Raw genomic sequence first — 21,810 nt, 5'->3', positions numbered from 1 at the left:
TGAAACAGTAACACGTGAAAGGTGTGTGACGTAGTGAGACAGTAGCACGTGAACGTTATGTGACATAGTGAGACAGTAACACGTGAAAGGTGTGTGACGTAGTGAGACAGTAACACGTGAAAGGTATGTGATATAGTGAGACAGTAACACGTGAAAGGTGTGTGACGTAGTGAGACAGTAACACGTGAAAGGTGTGTGACATAGTGAGACAATAGCACGTTAAAGGCGTGTGACGTAGTGAGACAGTAGCACGTGAACGTTATGTGACACAGTGAGACAATAGCACGTGAAAGGTGTGTGACTTAATGAGACAGTAACACGTGAAAAGTATGTGACGTAGTGAGACAGTAACACGTGAAAGGTATGTGACATAGTGAGACAGTAACACGTGAAAGGTGTGTGACGTAGTGAGACAGTAGCACGTGAACGTTATGTGACATAGTGAGACAGTAACACGTGGAAGGTATGTGACTTAGTGAGAAAGTAACACGTGCAAGGCGTGTGACGTAGTGAGACAGTAGCACGTGAATGTTATGTGACATACTTATGCCATTATGTAACACGTAATAATACGTGAAATAGTCAGTATATGGTTGTCACGCCGGAGACTAAAGTTCAATTCTTGTCGGGGCACTCGACAAGTGTGTTTCCCTTTCTGTAACAATTACAACTAGATCTGTATATATAGTATTCACATAATAGTGACACTTTAACAAAAGTTATCCCTGGTAAATGTCATTCTCTGATTTGGTTTTGAAGTAGTGGTTGGCATAGAAACGCCATTAAGAGCAGATGTATGAACTTGATTACAGTATAATTGATTGTTTACTGTATACGGGATATGTGTACAGAGAGAGGACTGCGACCTCCAGTATCTACCCGTCACTACAACCGATCTCATATGTATTCTCAAACTCGAGTATCATTGATTTTGAACGACGGTAGTTAATTTGCCCGTTTGCTAATTCGGTGTTGATTAAACAGTTTAGCTTAATATATTGTAAGATGAATGATGAATGCCCTTTTCGCAAAAGTGACTTATGAATGTTTTATTAGAAAAGTTGCCATGCGTAACATGCCATGTACAGGTACGCCTTCACTGTCTGTTATCGTCAAGGAAACTGTTATGGTAACGCGTGTTTGGCCAACCCGCGCCGATACATGAAATTGCCTAGTCACCATTGGGAAGTCCATCAATGGTACCGGTCATTTAAACCACTCTATATGGCCAAAGGACACTTGCACGTGATGGTCTATCAGGCTACTGCGGGGCTATGTTCGAAAATAGAACAGCTAGAGCAGGGTTTCCTGACATAATGGACGAACTTCCCGGTCTCCGATCTAAATACAATACTTCGAGGACGCAGTGTGCGATTTCGAAATAAATTGAATACATAATCTTCATCAACGAGTTAATACATATGCAGACAATGCGTGCGTTGTGACACATCATACACATACAGTGTGCTAATAGCGGGACATCGGATTACACGTGTAATTGTGTGCTAATACTGGGACATCAGATTAAACGTGTAATTGTTTGCTAATACTTGGACATCAGATTACACGTGTAATTGTGTGCTAATACTTGGACATCAGATTACACGTGTAATTGTGTGCTAATACTCGGACATCGGATTACACGTGTGTCTGTGTGCTAATATCGCGACATCGGATGGAATGTGTAATTGTGTGCTAATAGCAGAGCATCAGGTGTGTGCTAATAGCGGGACATTGGATTACAATTGTAATTACGTGCTAATGCCGAGATATCGGCTGCCACGTGTAATTGTGTGCTAATACCGGGACGACGGATTGCACTTGTAAGTGGGCGTCATTACCGGGACATTGAATGGCTTATGTTTTTTCTGTCGATACCGGAACCTCGGATATATGTGGAACGTTTTTTGTTGACATTTGTAGTTGTGAGATGACACCGCGTAGTTTTGTGGTTATATTGGGCACAATTGACTTAGTTAAGCTATTGTTTTATGATACTTTTGTTCGCGTATAATAAATAGGACGTGAATAATTCAGGAGCGGTTCAGATGCTAGTGACGAGTCGATTCAAGGTCTACTCTGTATATACACGCTTTCCTCTTAAGTTGACGATGTTAATGTCGATGACTGGGTTGTAAACGAACGAATTTTTACATCGTAGTAAGAACTTGCCTTGTAAACTGTCCATTGCCGTTAACCTTCTTTGTAAATAGTTAGCTGTTGTCTCACCTCACTAGTTGTGATACGGGATAAAAACTTATGAAACCAATTGATGGTAATTGATATTAACATATCGGAGCACCTATTCCGGGAACGTTATCTGGATCATGACAACGTCAGCCAACGTCTGTGCCGTGTTTCTAAGCTCCTTTCACGGAATACATAGGGAGTACAGTTTGACGTAACGGATGACCAAAAGTGCCCGCATGGGGTGCGGAAGTTCAAAATCACGAGGACAGCAAAATATCAAACCAAACGACGGGAGCACGGACGACCCACTCCACCAATATCTGACTGACAGACAGATTAACTTAGTGAGGGACAGCTGGGATCTTATACACGATTCCTCGTCAATGGAGGTCGGGTTGACGATATACTCTAGGTAAGTAAGATTTCTATGGATATATTCTATAATATTAGTAATACATACAATACTAGAGGCCAATGCCAGGTGTCGTCGATGAAACAGAAAACGCATAACCTTCCGGAACATCTGGTCTAATTGTCAAAATTTACCCAATCTCTATTTTTTGTTCCTAATTTTCTCGCCTCCACCTGATTTTAAGAAGGAGTAAATGTTTGGTTATAATGTAAGATATATACTACAGGTCAGTGTTATACTAGATATATACTACAGGTCAGTGTTATATAGATATATACTACAGGTCAGTGTTATATAGATATATACTACAGGTCAGTGTTATATAGATATATACTACAGGTCAGTGTTATATAGATATATACTACAGGTCAGTGTTATATAGATATATACTACAGGTCAGTGTTATATAGATATATACTACAGGTCAGTGTTATATAGATATATACTACAGGTCAGTGTTATATAGATATATACCACAGGTCAGTGTTATATAGATATATACCACAGGTCAGTGTTATATAGATATATACCACAGGTCAGTGTTATATAGATATATACTACAGGTCAGTGTTATATAGATATATACTACAGGTCAGTGTTATATAGATATATACTACAGGTCAGTGTTATATAGATATATACTACAGGTCAGTGTTATATAGATATATACTACAGGTCAGTGTTATATAGATATATACTACAGGTCAGTGTTATATAGATATATACTACAGGTCAGTGTTATATAGATATATACTACAGGTCAGTGTTATATAGATATATACTACAGGTCAGTGTTATATAGATATATACTACAGGTCAGTGTTATATAGATATATACTACAGGTCAGTGTTATATAGATATATACTACAGGTCAGTGTTATATATATATACTACAGGTCAGTGTTATATAGATATATACTACAGGTCAGTGTTATATAGATATATACTACAGGTCAGTGTTATATAGATATATACTACAGGTCAGTGTTATATAGATATATACTACAGGTCAGTGTTATATAGATATATACTACAGGTCAGTGTTATATAGATATATACTACAGGTCAGTGTTATATAGATATATACTACAGGTCAGTGTTATATAGATATATACTACAGGTCAGTGTTATATAGATATATACTACAGGTCAGTGTTATATAGATATATACTACAGGTCAGTGTTATATAGATATATACTACAGGTCAGTGTTATATAGATATATACTACAGGTCAGTGTTATATAGATATATACTACAGGTCAGTGTTATATAGATATATACTACAGGTCAGTGTTATATAGATATATACTACAGGTCAGTGTTATATAGATATATACTACAGGTCAGTGTTATATAGATATATACTACAGGTCAGTGTTATATAGATATATACTACAGGTCAGTGTTATACTAGATATATACTACAGGTCAGTGTTATATAGATATATACTACAGGTCAGTGTTATATAGATATATACTACAGGTCAGTGTTATATGATATACTACAGGTCAGTGTATATATATATACTACAGGTCAGTGTTATATAGATATATACTACAGGTCAGTGTTATATAGATATATACTACAGGTCAGTGTTATATAGATATATACTACAGGTCAGTGTTATACTAGATATATACTACAGGTCAGTGTTATATAGATATATACTACAGGTCAGTGTTATATAGATATATACTACAGGTCAGTGTTATATAGATATATACTACAGGTCAGTGTTATATAGATATATACTACAGGTCAGTGTTATATAGATATATACTACAGGTCAGTGTTATATATATATATACTACAGGTCAGTGTTATATATATATATACTACAGGTCAGTGTTATATAGATATATACTACAGGTCAGTGTTATATAGATATATACTACAGGTCAGTGTTATATAGATATATACTACAGGTCAGTGTTATATAGATATATACTACAGGTCAGTGTTATACTAGATATATACTACAGGTCAGTGTTATATAGATATATACTACAGGTCAGTGTTATATAGATATATACTACAGGTCAGTGTTATATAGATATATACTACAGGTCAGTGTTATACTAGATATATACTACAGGTCAGTGTTATATAGATATATACTACAGGTCAGTGTTATATAGATATATACTACAGGTCAGTGTTATATAGATATATACTACAGGTCAGTGTTATATAGATATATACTACAGGTCAGTGTTATATAGATATATACTACAGGTCAGTGTTATATAGCTATATATACTACAGGTCAGTGTTATATAGATATATACTACAGGTCAGTGTTATATAGATATATACTACAGGTCAGTGTTATATAGATATATACTACAGGTCAGTGTTATATAGATATATACTACAGGTCAGTGTTATATAGATATATACTACAGGTCAGTGTTATATAGCTATATATACTACAGGTCAGTGTTATACTAGATATATACTACAGGTCAGTGTTATATAGATATATACTACAGGTCAGTGTTATACTAGATATATACTACAGGTCAGTGTTATATAGATATATACTACAGGTCAGTGTTATATAGATATATACTACAGGTCAGTGTTATATAGATATATACTACAGGTCAGTGTTATATAGATATATACTACAGGTCAGTGTTATACTAGATATATACTACAGGTCAGTGTTATATAGATATATACTACAGGTCAGTGTTATATAGATATATACTACAGGTCAGTGTTATATAGATATATACTACAGGTCAGTGTTATACTAGATATATACTACAGGTCAGTGTTATATAGATATATACTACAGGTCAGTGTTATATAGATATATACTACAGGTCAGTGTTATATAGATATATACTACAGGTCAGTGTTATATAGATATATACTACAGGTCAGTGTTATATAGATATATACTACAGGTCAGTGTTATATAGATATATACTACAGGTCAGTGTTATATAGATATATACTACAGGTCAGTGTTATATAGATATATACTACAGGTCAGTGTTATATAGATATATACTACAGGTCAGTGTTATATAGATATATACTACAGGTCAGTGTTATATAGATATATACTACAGGTCAGTGTTATATAGATATATACTACAGGTCAGTGTTATATAGATATATACTACAGGTCAGTGTTATATAGATATATACTACAGGTCAGTGTTATATAGATATATACTACAGGTCAGTGTTATATATATATATACTACAGGTCAGTGTTATATAGATATATACTACAGGTCAGTGTTATATAGATATATACTACAGGTCAGTGTTATATAGATATATACTACAGGTCAGTGTTATATAGATATATACTACAGGTCAGTGTTATACTATATATATACTACAGGTCAGTGTTATATAGATATATACTACAGGTCAGTGTTATATAGATATATACTACAGGTCAGTGTTATATAGATATATACTACAGGTCAGTGTTATATAGATATATACTACAGGTCAGTGTTATATAGATATATACTACAGGTCAGTGTTATATAGATATATACTACAGGTCAGTGTTATATAGATATATACTACAGGTCAGTGTTATATAGATATATACTACAGGTCAATGTTATATAGATATATACTACAGGTCAGTGTTATATAGATATATACTACAGGTCAGTGTTATATAGATATATACTACAGGTCAGTGTTATATAGATATATACTACAGGTCAGTGTTATATAGATATATACTACAGGTCAGTGTTATATAGATATATACTACAGGTCAGTGTTATATAGATATATACTACAGGTCAGTGTTATATAGATATATACTACAGGTCAGTGTTATATAGATATATACTACAGGTCAGTGTTATATAGATATATACTACAGGTCAGTGTTATATAGATATATACTACAGGTCAGTGTTATATAGATATATACTACAGGTCAGTGTTATATAGATATATACTACAGGTCAGTGTTATATAGATATATACTACAGGTCAGTGTTATATAGATATATACTACAGGTCAGTGTTATATAGATATATACTACAGGTCAGTGTTATATAGATATATACTACAGGTCAGTGTTATATATATATATACTACAGGTCAGTGTTATATAGATATATACTACAGGTCAGTGTTATACTAGATATATACTACAGGTCAGTGTTATATAGATATATACTACAGGTCAGTGTTATATAGATATATACTACAGGTCAGTGTTATATAGATATATACTACAGGTCAGTGTTATATAGATATATACTACAGGTCAGTGTTATATAGATATATACTACAGGTCAGTGTTATATAGATATATACTACAGGTCAGTGTTATACTAGATATATACTACAGGTCAGTGTTATACTAGATATATACTACAGGTCAGTGTTATATAGATATATACTACAGGTCAGTGTTATATAGATATATACTACAGGTCAGTGTTATATAGATATATACTACAGGTCAGTGTTATATAGATATATACTACAGGTCAGTGTTATATAGATATATACTACAGGTCAGTGTTATATAGATATATACTACAGGTCAGTGTTATATAGATATATACTACAGGTCAGTGTTATACTATATATATACTACAGGTCAGTGTTATATACATATATACTACAGGTCAGTGTTATATAGATATATACTACAGGTCAGTGTTATATAGATATATACTACAGGTCAGTGTTATATAGCTATATATACTACAGGTCAGTGTTATATAGATATATACTACAGGTCAGTGTTATATAGATATATACTACAGGTCAGTGTTATACTAGATATATACTACAGGTCAGTGTTATATACATATATACTACAGGTCAGTGTTATATACATATATACTACAGGTCAGTGTTATATAGATATATACTACAGGTCAGTGTTATTTAACAAATATTGCATGGCACTTCGGGCAATATGGGAGTTTATGGACTGGTCAGTCACCCAAATATATGTATATGGACCGAAGCGAAGCTGAGGTCCATATGCATATATTTGGGTGACTGACCAGTCCATAAACTCCCATATTGCCCGAAGTGACATGCAATATTTGTTATATTATACCGAATATGACCAACATGATATGGAAAAAATAAACAACATTCGTAAAGTTTTCGAAATCCTCTGTTGTAGATTTTTCTTTTAAATAGGAACGGAAGGTGTTCACTGCGTATTTAGTTGCTTGTTTGGTATTGATGGAGTCCTTCGCATCGGTTATCGAAACAAGTTCGGTTTCGTCCAAGGACGCAAATCTATCACTGCCAGACGCCATTTCGCTCAGTGTCTGAAATGATGACGTCATAATATGACGACGTCAACTTGGTATTATGACCTCATTTTCATATAGCGTCGGCCCGGAGTCAAGGACTTCGGCCCTTGACTCCGGGCCATATACTATATATGGACCGGAGCAACTACTAGACTCAAATAGGCACTTAAATGAATGAGGTATAATATATAGATATATACTACAGGTCAGTGTTATATAGATATATATACTACAGGTCAGTGTTATACTATATATATACTACAAGTCAGTGTTATATAGATATATACTACAGGTCAGTGTTATATAGATATATACTACAGGTCAGTGTTATATAGATATATACTACAGGTCAGTGTTATATAGATATATACTACAGGTCAGTGTTATATAGATATATACTACAGGTCAGTGTTATATAGATATATACTACAGGTCAGTGTTATATAGATATATACTACAGGTCAGTGTTATATAGATATATACTACAGGTCAGTGTTATATAGATATATACTACAGGTCAGTGTTATATAGATATATACTACAGGTCAGTGTTATATAGATATATACTACAGGTCAGTGTTATATAGATATATACTACAGGTCAGTGTTATATAGATATATACTACAGGTCAGTGTTATATAGATATATACTACAGGTCAGTGTTATACTAGATATATACTACAGGTCAGTGTTATATACTTTTAGTAGATATATACTACAGGTCAGTGTTATATAGATATATACTACAGGTCAGTGTTATACTAGATATATACTACAGGTCAGTGTTATACTAGATATATACTACAGGTCAGTGTTATATAGATATATACTACAGGTCAGTGTTATATAGATATATACTACAGGTCAGTGTTATATAGATATATACTACAGGTCAGTGTTATATAGATATATATACTACAGGTCAGTGTTATACTATATATATACTACAGGTCAGTGTTATATAGATATATACTACAGGTCAGTGTTATATAGATATATACTACAGGTCAGTGTTATATAGATATATACTACAGGTCAGTGTTATATAGATATATACTACAGGTCAGTGTTATATAGATATATACTACAGGTCAGTGTTATACTATATATATACTACAGGTCAGTGTTATATAGATATATACTACAGGTCAGTGTTATATAGATATATACTACAGGTCAGTGTTATATAGATATATACTACAGGTCAGTGTTATTTAGATATATACTACAGGTCAGTGTTATATAGATATATACTACAGGTCAGTGTTATATATATATATACTACAGGTCAGTGTTATATAGATATATATTACAGGTCAGTGTTATATAGATATATACTACAGGTCAGTGTTATACTAGATATATATACAACAGGTCAGTGTTATATAGATATATACTACAGGTCAGTGTTATATAGATATATACTACAGGTCAGTGTTATACTAGATATATACTACAGGTCAGTGTTATACTATATATATACTACAGGTCAGTGTTATATAGATATATACTACAGGTCAGTGTTATATAGATATATACTACAGGCCAGTGTTATATAGATATATACTACAGGTCAGTGTTATATAGATATATACTACAGGTCAGTGTTATATAGATATATACTACAGGTCAGTGTTATATAGATATATACTACAGGTCAGTGTTATATTGATATATACTACAGGCCAGTGTTATATAGATATATACTACAGGTCAGTGTTACACTAGATATATACTACAGGTCAGTGTTATATAGATATATACTACAGGTCAGTGTTATATATATATATACTACAGGTCAGTGTTATATAGATATATACTACAGGTCAGTGTTACACTAGATATATACTACAGGTCAGTGTTATATATATATATACTACAGGTCAGTGTTATATAGATATATACTACAGGTCAGTGTTATACTATATATATACTACAGGTCAGTGTTATATAGATATATACTACAGGTCAGTGTTATATAGATATATACTACAGGTCAGTGTTATATAGATATATACTACAGGTCAGTGTTATATAGATATATACTACAGGTCAGTGTTATATATATATATACTACAGGTCAGTGTTATATAGATATATACTACAGGTCAGTGTTATATATATATATACTACAGGTCAGTGTTATATAGATATATACTACAGGTCAGTGTTATATAGATATATACTACAGGTCAGTGTTATATAGATATATACTACAGGTCAGTGTTATATAGATATATACTACAGGTCAGTGTTATATAGATATATACTACAGGTCAGTGTTATATAGATATATACTACAGGTCAATGTTATATAGCTATATACTACAGGTCAGTGTTATATAGATATATACTACAGGTCAGTGTTATATAGATATATACTACAGGTCAGTGTTATATAGATATATACTACAGGTCAGTGTTATACTAGATATACTACAGGTCAGTGTTACATAGATATATACTACAGGCCAGTGTTATATATATATATACTACAGGTCAGTATTATGCTATATATATACTACAGGTCAGTGTTATATAGATATATAATACAGGTCAGTGTTATATAGATATATACTACAGGTCAGTGTTATATAGATATATACTACAGGTCAGTGTTATGCTATATATATACTACAGGTCAGTGTTATATAGATATATAATACAGGTCAGTGTTATATATATATATACTACAGGTCAGTGTTATATAGATATATACTACAGGTCAGTGTTATATAGATATATACTACAGGTCAGTGTTATATAGATATATACTACAGGTCAGTGTTATATAGATATATACTACAGGTCAGTGGTATATAGATATATACTACAGGTTAATGTTACATTAACTATAATGGTATAGTCCAGAGATTTTGCTTTTTCCAAATTAATTAGATGTAAATCCATTGAAAATCAGTACATTGAATTTATTGAAGGATGGAAGTTTTTTTTTCAAAACTTTGAAGACTATTTAGAAAAGTGTTTATTACTATAGACGCACATTTCATTTTCATAAATATTTACGTATTTCCGATGAGTGAATGGTATACCTCAAATGATTAATAAATGTATGTACCTCTGTGTATATGATTTCACGAGAAACACCGATTCTACTTTCATTGAGAACATTGTTTATTAATTACGTAACTTTTGTAAACTGTACTCAACTTTATTACCCTATTCATACATGTGTTAACTTGTGGACTATTGGCATTTGCAATTTTTCGTCATTTATTTCTCATTTATTATGTATTAATCATTGCAATTTATTCCGTTTGTAAAGTCTTCTTAAAGGGGGAACTAACGAGAATAATTGATCAGTTATAAGAGACCTTGGACACGATATGGCTATTGCAAGTTGATAACGATAACATACTGTTGTAGGGTAACTAGTTAGGCCAATGCTTGACCATATAAGGAGTTGATGGTGTAATGAATTCCATTTATTGTTCTGTCGCGTATGTAAACATTCTCGATTACATAATTAATAATTCACACCGATAATTGTATCGTGTATTGACGTGGGTATGAACGACTGTCCCCTAGACAAAACCGCCTATCTATGTGTCGTCCTGTTGACACGGAACCATCGATACAGCACCATAACATCAGCTCCGGAATTTATCACATCTAAACACGCTGTTCGTCATGTTAATTGTATTGACATAGAGACCATTTACAGTTACAAACATATACGCTTCGGGTATCATCACCATACAATACCGTCCCAGTACCATCATCAGAAGTGTTCACTCAACCATGACAACATTCCAATGTAATCAATCACTTTAATTTTCTAGTCACACCTTGTTTAGATATTGATTGTATGACTTTAACATGAACATTTCCATCTTATTCGCAGTAACCGCGTTATCCTCACAGTAACCGCGTTATCCTCACACTAACCGCGTTATCCTCACAGTAACCGCGTTATCCTCACACTAACCGCGTTATCCTCACAGTAACCGCGTTATCCTCACACTAACCGCGTTATCCTCACAGTAACCGCGTTATCCTCACAGTAACCGCGTAATCCTCACAGTAACCGCGTTATCCTCACAGTAACCGCATTATCCTCACAGTAACCGCGTTATTCCACAGTAACCGCATTATTCTCACAGTAACCGCATAATCCTCACACTAAGTACGTTATCCTCACAGTAACCGTGTAATCCTCACAGTAACCATGTAATCCTCACAGTAACCATGTTATCATCACAGTAACCGTGTTATCCTCACAGTAACCGTGCTATCCTCACAGTAACCGCGTTATCCCCACAGTAACCGTGCTATCCTCACAGTAACCGTGCTATCCTCACAGTAACCGTGTTATCATCACAGTAACCGCGTTATCCTCACAGTAACCATGTTATCCTCACAGTAACCGCGTTATCATCACAACAACCGTGTTATCCTCACATTAACCGCGTTATCCTCACATTAACCGCGTTATCCTCACAGTAACCATATTTTCCTCACAGTAACCGCGTTATCATCACAGTAACCGCGTTATCATCACAGTAACCGTGTTATCCTCACAGTAACCGTGTTATCCTCACAGTAACCGCGTAATCCTCACAGTAACCGTGTTATCCACACAGCAACCGTGTTATCCTCACAGTAACCGCGTTATCATCACAGTAACCGCGTTATCATCACGGTAACCGTGTTATCATCACAGTAACCATGTAATCCTCACAGTAACCATGTTATCATCACAGTAACCGTGCTATCATCATAGTAACCGTATTATCCTCACAGTAACCTTGTTATCATCACAGTTACCGCGTTATCATCACAACAGTAACTGTGTTATCCTCACAGTAAACGTGGTATCCCCACAGTAACCGTGGTATCCTCACAGTAACCATTTTATCCTCACAATAACCGTATTATCCTCACAATAACCGTGTTATCATCACAGTAACCGCGTTATCCTCACGGTAACCGTGTTATCATCACAGTAACCGTGTTATCCCCGCAGTAACCGTGTTATTCTCACAATAACCGTGTTATCCTCACAGCAACCGTGTTATCCTCACAGCAACCGTGTTATCCTCACAGTAACAGTGTTATCCTCACAGCAATCGTGTTATCCTCACACTAACCGTGTTATCCTCACAGCAACCGTGCTATCCTCACAATAACCGTGTTATCCTCACAGTAACCGTGTTATCCCCACAGTAACCGTGCTATCCTCACAGTAACCGCGTTATCCTCACAGTAACCGTGTTATCATCACAGTAACCGTGCTATCCTCACAGTAACCGTGCTATCCTCACAGTAACCGCGTTATCCCCATAGTAACCGTGCTATCCTCACAGTAACCGTGCTATCCTCACAGTAACCGTGCTATCCTCACAGTAACCGTGCTATCCTCACAGTAACCGTGCTATCCTCACAGTAACCGTGCTATCCTCACAGTAACCGTGCTATCCTCACAGTAACCGTGCTATCCTCACAGTAACCGTGCTATCCTCACAGTAACCGTGCTATCCTCACAGTAACCGTGCTATCCTCACAATAACCGTGCTATCACATTTAATTCCGTCCACACCCATCACTGTTTAATCCCGCCTCTACGTCATTTGTTACCTCATGTCACTGAGTTTTGCTGTTTAGAAGACTCCCTCCATATATCTCCATTCCCTTCGACACCTGTTAAAATATCTCTCTATTCCCTACGACGCCTACACATATCTTTTCATTCCCTACGGCGCATATTCATACCTCCCATGCCCTACGACACCTGTTTATATATCTCCATTCCCTACGACACCTGTTTATATATCTCCATTCCCTTCGATGCCTGTTTATATCACTACATTCCTTACGACACCTGTTTATATATCTCCATTCCCTACGACACCTGTTTATATATCTCCATTCCCTACGACACCTGTTTATATATCTCCATTCCCTACGACACCTGTTTATATCACTACATTCCTTACGACACCTGTTTATATATCTCCATTCCCTACGACGCCTGTTTATATCACTACATTCACTACGACACCTGTTTATATCACTACATTTCCTACGACACCTGTTTATATATCTCCATTCCCTACGACGCCTGTTTATATATCTCCATTCCCTACGACACCTGTTTATATATCTCCATTCCCTACGACGCATGTTTATATATCTCCATTCCCTACGACACCTGTTTATATATCTCCCATTCCCTACGACACCAGTTTATATATCTCCATTCCCTACGACACCTGTTCAAATATCTCCATTCCCTTCGACGCATGTTTATATATCTCAATTCCCTACGACACCTGTTCAAATATCTACATTCCCTACGACGCCTGTTTATATATCTACATTCCCTACGACGCCTGTTTATATATCTCCATTCCCTACGACACCTGTTTATATATCTCCATTCCCTACGACGCCTGTTTATATATCTCCATTCCCTACGACACCTGTTTATATATCTCCATTCCCTACGACGCCTGTTTATATATCTCCATTCCCTACGACACCTGTTTATATCACTACATTCCCTTCGATGCCTGTTTATATATCTCCATTCCCTACGACGCCTGTTTATATCACTACATTCCCTTCGATGCCTGTTTATATCACTACATTTCCTACGACACCTGTTTATATATCTCCATTCCCTTCGATGCCTGTTTATATATCTCCATTCCCTACGACACCTGTTTATATCACTACATTCCCTACGACGCCTGTTTATATATCTCCATTCCCTACGACACCTGTTCAAATATCTCCATTCCCTACGACACCTGTTCAAATATCTCCATTCCCTACGCCCATCATGTTATAGCCTACGTTACTGGACTTGTGTCCTGCCTTCACTATTAGCCATACCCAGGAGATTATGATATTCTCTACAGAGGAAGCTTTACAAACAACTAAAATGTAGACGCTGTTTAACGACAACATTCCTAACTTGTGTATTCTGTGCTTTAAATGGTTACTTCCGTCTTTCTCCAGTTTCTTCCGGTCAGTTGAGAATGAGATCCTAGTACTGTTCCCGCGAGTGATTCGGACTGAGGACGGCGGAGAGAGTCTGGGTGTGGACGAAGATATGCTCAAAGCCCATGCGCTGCGCGTGATGGAAGGGCTAGACACCATCGTCACATATCTGGACGAGCCCACAAAATTGAAAACATACTTAGAGTACCTAGGTAAACAGCATCACAACAGCAATGTGAAGACCCGGATGTTAGAGGTAAGACAATGGTTAGATCAAGCTTCCGCTTAATATCAAGTGACCGTGGTAGTGTTAGTATGTGTAGTTGTGTCTCCGTGTACAAGGGTTGATGTTTGTTGATATGAGGACTGTCAACACTAACTTACCAGATAACAGATCCCCATACCATGACGTGGCATCAAGCAATGACGGAAATTCCCGACATAATTATTATAAAAAATATTCACATGGAATCGACATTGGTATTAACTATCAAGAAAAATGATATTGATAGGACAGAAAATGTCAAATGTTGCAAATTTTGGTAAACACAGTGGGATAAAAAAAAGGCGTCAATGACGAATTTCACCCTCTTTACACGTGTAGTTTTAATGGAAGTTTATTAAAGATTGATAGGCGACTTTAACATCTGTAATGGTATATAACACAAACATCTGTAATGGTATATAACACAAACATCAGTAATGGTATATAACACAAACATCTGTAATGGCATATAACACAAACATCTGTAATGGTATATAACACAAACATCTGTAATGGTATATAACACAAACATCTGTAATGGCATATAACACAAACATCTGTAATGGTATATAACACAAACATCTGTAATGGTATATAACACAAACATCTGTAATGGTATATAACACAAACATCTGTAATGGTATATAACACAAACATCTGTAATGGCATATAACACAAACATCTGTAATGGTATATAACACAAACATCTGTAATGGTATATAACACAAACATCTGTAATGGTATATAACACAAACATCTGTAATGGTATATAACACAAACATCTGTAATGGTATATAACACAAACATCTGTAATGGTACATAACACAAACGTCTGTAATGGTATATAACACAAACATCTGTAATGGTATATAACACAAACGGTACATAACACAAACATCTGTAATGGTATATAACACAAACATCTGTAATGGTATATAACACAAACATCTGTAATGGTATATAACACAAACATCTGTAATGGTATATAACACAAACATCTGTAATGGTATATAACACAAACATCTGTAATGGTATATAACACAAACATCTGTAATGGTATATAACACAAACATCTGATATGGTATATAACACAAACATCTGTAATGGTATATAACACAAACATCTGTAATGGTATATAACACAAACGGTACATAACACAAACATCTGTAATGGTATATAACACAAACATCTGTAATGGTATATAACACAAACATCTGCAATGGGATATAACACAATTGAATAAGATATCATATTTCAAAAGATGTTACCATGGGAAATGTTTGACCGTAATGCATTCCAACCATTGATTGTGTGGTATATTAACGGTACATCTGTACACAATGTGTGGTATATTTATGGTACATCTCTACTGATTGTGTGGTATATTTAGGGTACATCTGTACTGATTGTGTGGTATATTTAGGGTACATCTCTACTGATTGTGTGGTATATTTAGGGTACATCTGTACTGATTGTGTGGTATATTTAGGGTACATCTGTACTGATTGTGTGGTATATCTAGGGTACATCTCTACAGAATGTGTGGTATATTTAGGGTACATCTGTACTGATTGTGTGGTATATTTAGGGTACATCTGTATTGATTGTGTGGTATATTTATGGTACATCTCTACAGAATGTGTGGTATATTTAGGGTACATCTGTACTGATTGTGTGGTATATTTAGGGTACATCTGTACTGATTGTGTGGTATATTTAGGGTACATCTGTACTGATTGTGTGGTATATTTAGGGTACATCTGTACTGATTGTGTGGTATATTTAGGGTACATCTCTACAGAATGTGTGGTATATTTACGGTACATCTCTACTGATTGTGTGGTATATTTAGGGTACATCTCTACAGAATGTGTGGTATATCCGAGGTGCGGGGTTCGACACTCCCTACCCTTGCCGATTTGTGTTTCGTGTTGTTGTGGTTATATTCTTTGATAAGACACGTTACGGTATTTATTTCACAAACCCAACAACAAACAAAACATTGAATGTGTCGTGTCATTTTGTTACATCCTTTCTAATTGTGTTTATTTATCCCCAGCGGTTATGGCCCTGTATAGATGAAAGTTTCAACGCTACCCTCGGGGATGTATACTTGACTGATGTACGCATTGCCTGGCGAAACATGATGGAGTTCGTCATCTTCAAAATGACTAACGTTATGACAGAGGAAATGAACTCACAACGGACTGCGCATGTCAACGGGAACGGAACTGCGTCAGTCACGTGATGAAAATTACTTAAAACATGCCAATTACTGTGATATAAAACTATGATGGTTTGGCACCATGATCAGTGTCAAACAGATGCTTGTCTGGTAATTTGATGGAAAACGCACGCGTATAATAACACGGAGACGTCATATTGTGATTAAAAAACAGCTGCTGTTGATTTGTTTTTATCAAGTGTTTAACTGAAAACCACGAAAGTGCTGCTGAAATAGTTTGATGGATAATGTTTTCTACAAGGGACTCATCTTGGATCGGAAGCATATAAAACACTCACGATTAGCTAAATGTACCTGCTGATGTAAAGTAAGATGTTCTACATTCTGCTATAACGTAATACATGTACATGTATAACAGAGAGTCTATATCTACATTATGATGTGACAGAGATATTAGATATTTTTATCTAAAATAAGAGATCCGCCTTTTGATGTAAAATAGAAATGTAACCTTCTGATGTAAAGTTTACGTTTGATGTACATTGTGAAGTAAGAAATTATGTCTTCTGATGTTTAGTAGAAAACATTTCCATTTTATGTAAGAGTAAGGCTCTTCCTTCAACTGTATCGTACAAATACCTTTAGATTCATTTTAAAAAAAAGTCTACATTCACCTTGTGATTCAAGTCGAGAGCTAACATTTTCGTGTAAAATATGATATCCACCTTTTAGAGTAAATTTGTTAAGTAAGATTTTCTCCTGTTGGTGTAAAGGTAGAGATCCTAAGTTCTGATGTAAAGTAAGATTACCGCCTTCTGATGTAAACTGGTAAAGTAGGGTATTCTGTATTTTGATGTAAAGTTAGAAATTCTACATTCTGATGTAAAGTAAGATATCCACCATCTGATGTAAACTGGTAAAGTAGGATATTCTGTATTTTGATGTGAAAATAGAAATTCTACATTCTGATGTAAAGTAAGATATCTGTCATCTGATGTAAACTGGTAAAGTAGGGTATTCTGTCTTCTGATGTAAAGCTAGAAATTCTACATTCTGATGTAAAGTAAGATATCCACCATCTGATGTAAACTGGTAAAGTAGGATATTCTGTATTTTGATGTAAAGTATAGAAATTCTACATTCTGATGTAAAGTAAGATATCTGTCATCTGATGTAAACTGGTAAAGTATGATATTCTGTCTTTTGATTTATAGTTAGAAATTCTACATTCTGATGTAAAGTAAGATATCCGCCTTCTGATGTAAAAGTAAGATATTCTGTATTTTGATGTAAAGCTAGAAATTCTACATTCTGCCTGTTTAGTAAAGGTATGTTACCTTCTGAAGTAAAGCAAATACAATGTATTTACGTCGAACCAGGGTGATCTCACCTCTTGTCGTAATTCTGCCTTTTTTTTAGTAAACAAGAGATGTTTCCTGTCTTGGTAAGGTTGCATATGGTAATTTCTACATTGAAGAGCAAATATGTATGTATAATGAGAGGCGACCGATTTCTGCAGGTCAGTTGCATTTGATGTAGGAGTTTTTTTTTTAGCCTTTTCTCGCCTTCTTTATGTGATAGTTGACGAGTATATGTCGTGTACCAGGGGTACCAGGGGTACCAGGGGTACAAGGAGGTTTATGATTTACAGCACGGGTACTGGGTACCCTTTATTTACCTATGGACCGGTATATAGTATACATGTACCGTAGGAAATATATTGTGGACAATACCTGTGATAGGGAAATGGAGACGTCGATCACCTATGCAAATCGGAGTACTGTTGTATATAAGTAGAGTTGTGTCTGTGTTGAGTTGGAATGTTTGACTATTAGTAAATATACTTATAGTTACTAGATTTGTAGCATTATGTTGTATTGTGCATATCGGTGACAGCACCAGGACACCAAGCTCTCGACAGGATCATTTGACAACCAGCTCTCGACCGGATGGTTTGACACCGAGCTCTCGACAGGATGGTTTGACACCGAGCTCTCGACAGGATAATTTGACACCAAGCTCTCGACAGGATAGTTTGACACTCAGCTCTCGACAGGACAGTTTGATACCGAGCTCTCGACAGGATAGTTTGATAACGAGCTCTCGACAGGACAGTTTGATAACGAGCTCTCGACAGGACAGTTTGATACCGAGCTCTCGACAGGATAGTTTGATAACGAGCTCTAGACAGGATAGTTTGATACCGAGCTCTCGACAGGATAGTTTGATACCGAGCTCTAGACAGGATAGTTTGATACCGAGCTCTCGACAGGATAGTTTGACACCGAGCTGTCGACAGGATAATTTGACACCAGGCTCTCGACAGGATAGTTTGACACCAGGCTCTCGACAGGATAGTTTGATACCGAGCTCTCGACAGGATAGTTTGATACCGAGCTCTCGACAGGATAATTTGACACCAGCTCTCGACAGGATAGTTTGACACCGAGCTCTCGACAGGATAGTTTGACACTCAGCTCTCGACAGGATAGTTTGATACCGAGCTCTCGACAGGATAGTTTGATACCGAGCTCTCGACAGGATAATTTGACACCGAGCTCTCGACAGGATAATTTGACACCAGGCTCTCGACAGGATAGTTTGACACCAGGCTCTCGACAGGATAATTTGACACCGAGCTGTCGACAGGATAATTTGACACCAGTTTTCGACAAGATAATTTGACATCAGTTCCTGACAGGATAGTTTGACACTCAGCTCTAGACAGGATAGTTTGATACCGAGCTCTCGACAGGATAGTTTGACACCAGTTCTCGACAGGATAGTTTGACACCAGGCTCTCGACAGGATAGTTTGACACCAGTTCTCAACAAGATTGATTGATACCCAGCTCCCGACAGGGTGAGATTTTGGCAGGATGGTTTACGTACAAGTTTTTTTATGTCAGTATTGCAAAATACGTAGAACCGTCTTTTAGAGTTATCACGTGACATAATTAAATTCGAATCTATAAAAAAGATATCTAATTAGCAAAAAATTACTCGGGTTGCCAAGCTCCGATTTGTCAAATAAACAATTTACACGTGTAACCAAGCTCCGATTTGTCAAATCAAACAACGTTGCAAATTATTGATTACCCAGAGAGCATTTATTTTTACATATATTAAATGGAATTCATCTCTTCTGTAAAATTATTGTTATTGATTAGAAATTATATATATAGCGTATACGTCTTGGTTTCATGATTAAAAATCGATTGAATTTCCCTTGCACGATATCTGCTCTGGTTGTCGCTGCTTTTCAGGAATTTGAAAGGAATAAAGAGTTATTGTACGCAACTAATAGTACGAAACTAACAAAGCGTTTATTCTAAGGTAAAACCTGTGATACCCTTTTTTGAAAGTAGACACGCATCAGGGCGTATTAAGATGCCTTTATATGTCAAAATACATGTAGTATATCGAGGATATCTAACAGTATCTTCAGTAATACCAAATATATAGTTCACGAGTGTGGCTAATATTTTGATATTTTTCACGAGTACGCAGTTTATTACATTTTCATAGCAAAATCTACCGAGGCAGCTTTAAAGTCTCCCATTATCGTTTGTAAGCAGTGTTTTGATTGACCAAACAAGAAAAAGTGATATTTTTCACTTTTTACAAAGTGAATGATTTTCGATATTTCACTGGTAAAAATGTAAATATCATAAAAAGAAATATTTAATCCATAACAAAAACACCACGGAAATGTTGTTTGAAGTCAAATCAAGTTGGTTTTATATCCAGAAAAAAAAAATGATTCTCTGCAATGCTTAAGACTACAACCGTGCAATGAACTTGAAAGAATTGAGTGCATCAATATATGTTCTACCTCAAAAATGGTATACAAAAGACCTCGAGAGACGGTACCGCCGAGATTTCACCTGATGATCTAGGTACCAGCTATAAACCACTCCGGTTGTCCCGTAGTCAGGAAATCAGACTGACCTAGTTGTAGCCTTGATTTGATTTCTGTATAATGTGTCGACTGAATCATGTCAAGTAATTCAATAACGTGATAATGACGGCATTAAGCATGTGTGGTTTTACATCCGGGTATTCAGAAAACGTCACCCTTCATCGTGACGGCTTCATCAATGAAACATACAATGCTATCTGTACCAACATAACCTCCGCGTACCTAGAGCTTATTTCTGTAAGTCTGTTTGTAGGAGAAAGGTACGTAGGTTTGATATACAGAGACATCACAGCTTTATCGATTAAATCTGTACAACTTATATACATTTAACATCTAGGCAACCACTGCGCCAGCTTCGAAACACAGTTGCACCAATCGCAACGTCTCGGGGATTTCCGACAATCTTCGGACATTAACTTAAGAGTTGATGTTCGAACATTAGTCGGACATTTCCGATATATGATTGACAACTCAATACACCTTGAAATGACCTCGGAGTATTCTACAAGGGACTCGGAACACCCCGGCACCTCCTTGAAAAACTCGGGGATCTTTTCAACACATAATTGATATAACTTTTTTTAAATAT

The 21,810-nt window shown here is 35.6% G+C and overlaps 1 protein-coding gene across 1 annotated transcript; it reads left to right on the top strand.

Moving 5' to 3' along the window:
- The first annotated feature begins 917 nt into the window (after positions 1-917).
- On the top strand, positions 918-20,593 carry LOC117324131 (neuroglobin-like). Its single transcript, XM_033879799.1, has 3 exons — positions 918-2,602; positions 14,869-15,106; positions 17,175-20,593. The coding sequence occupies exons 1-3, from the start codon at positions 2,409-2,411 to the stop codon at positions 17,361-17,363; spliced, it is 621 nt and encodes a 206-aa protein (XP_033735690.1). The 5' UTR covers positions 918-2,408; the 3' UTR covers positions 17,364-20,593.
- Positions 20,594-21,810: the final 1,217 nt, after the last annotated feature.

The sequence above is a fragment of the Pecten maximus genome, chromosome 3 (assembly GCF_902652985.1).
Source record: "Pecten maximus chromosome 3, xPecMax1.1, whole genome shotgun sequence".
NCBI classification, from domain to species: domain Eukaryota; kingdom Metazoa; phylum Mollusca; class Bivalvia; order Pectinida; family Pectinidae; genus Pecten; species Pecten maximus.
The sequence above is the reverse complement of the archived record's forward strand: the minus strand, read 5'-3'. Positions and strand labels throughout refer to the sequence as shown.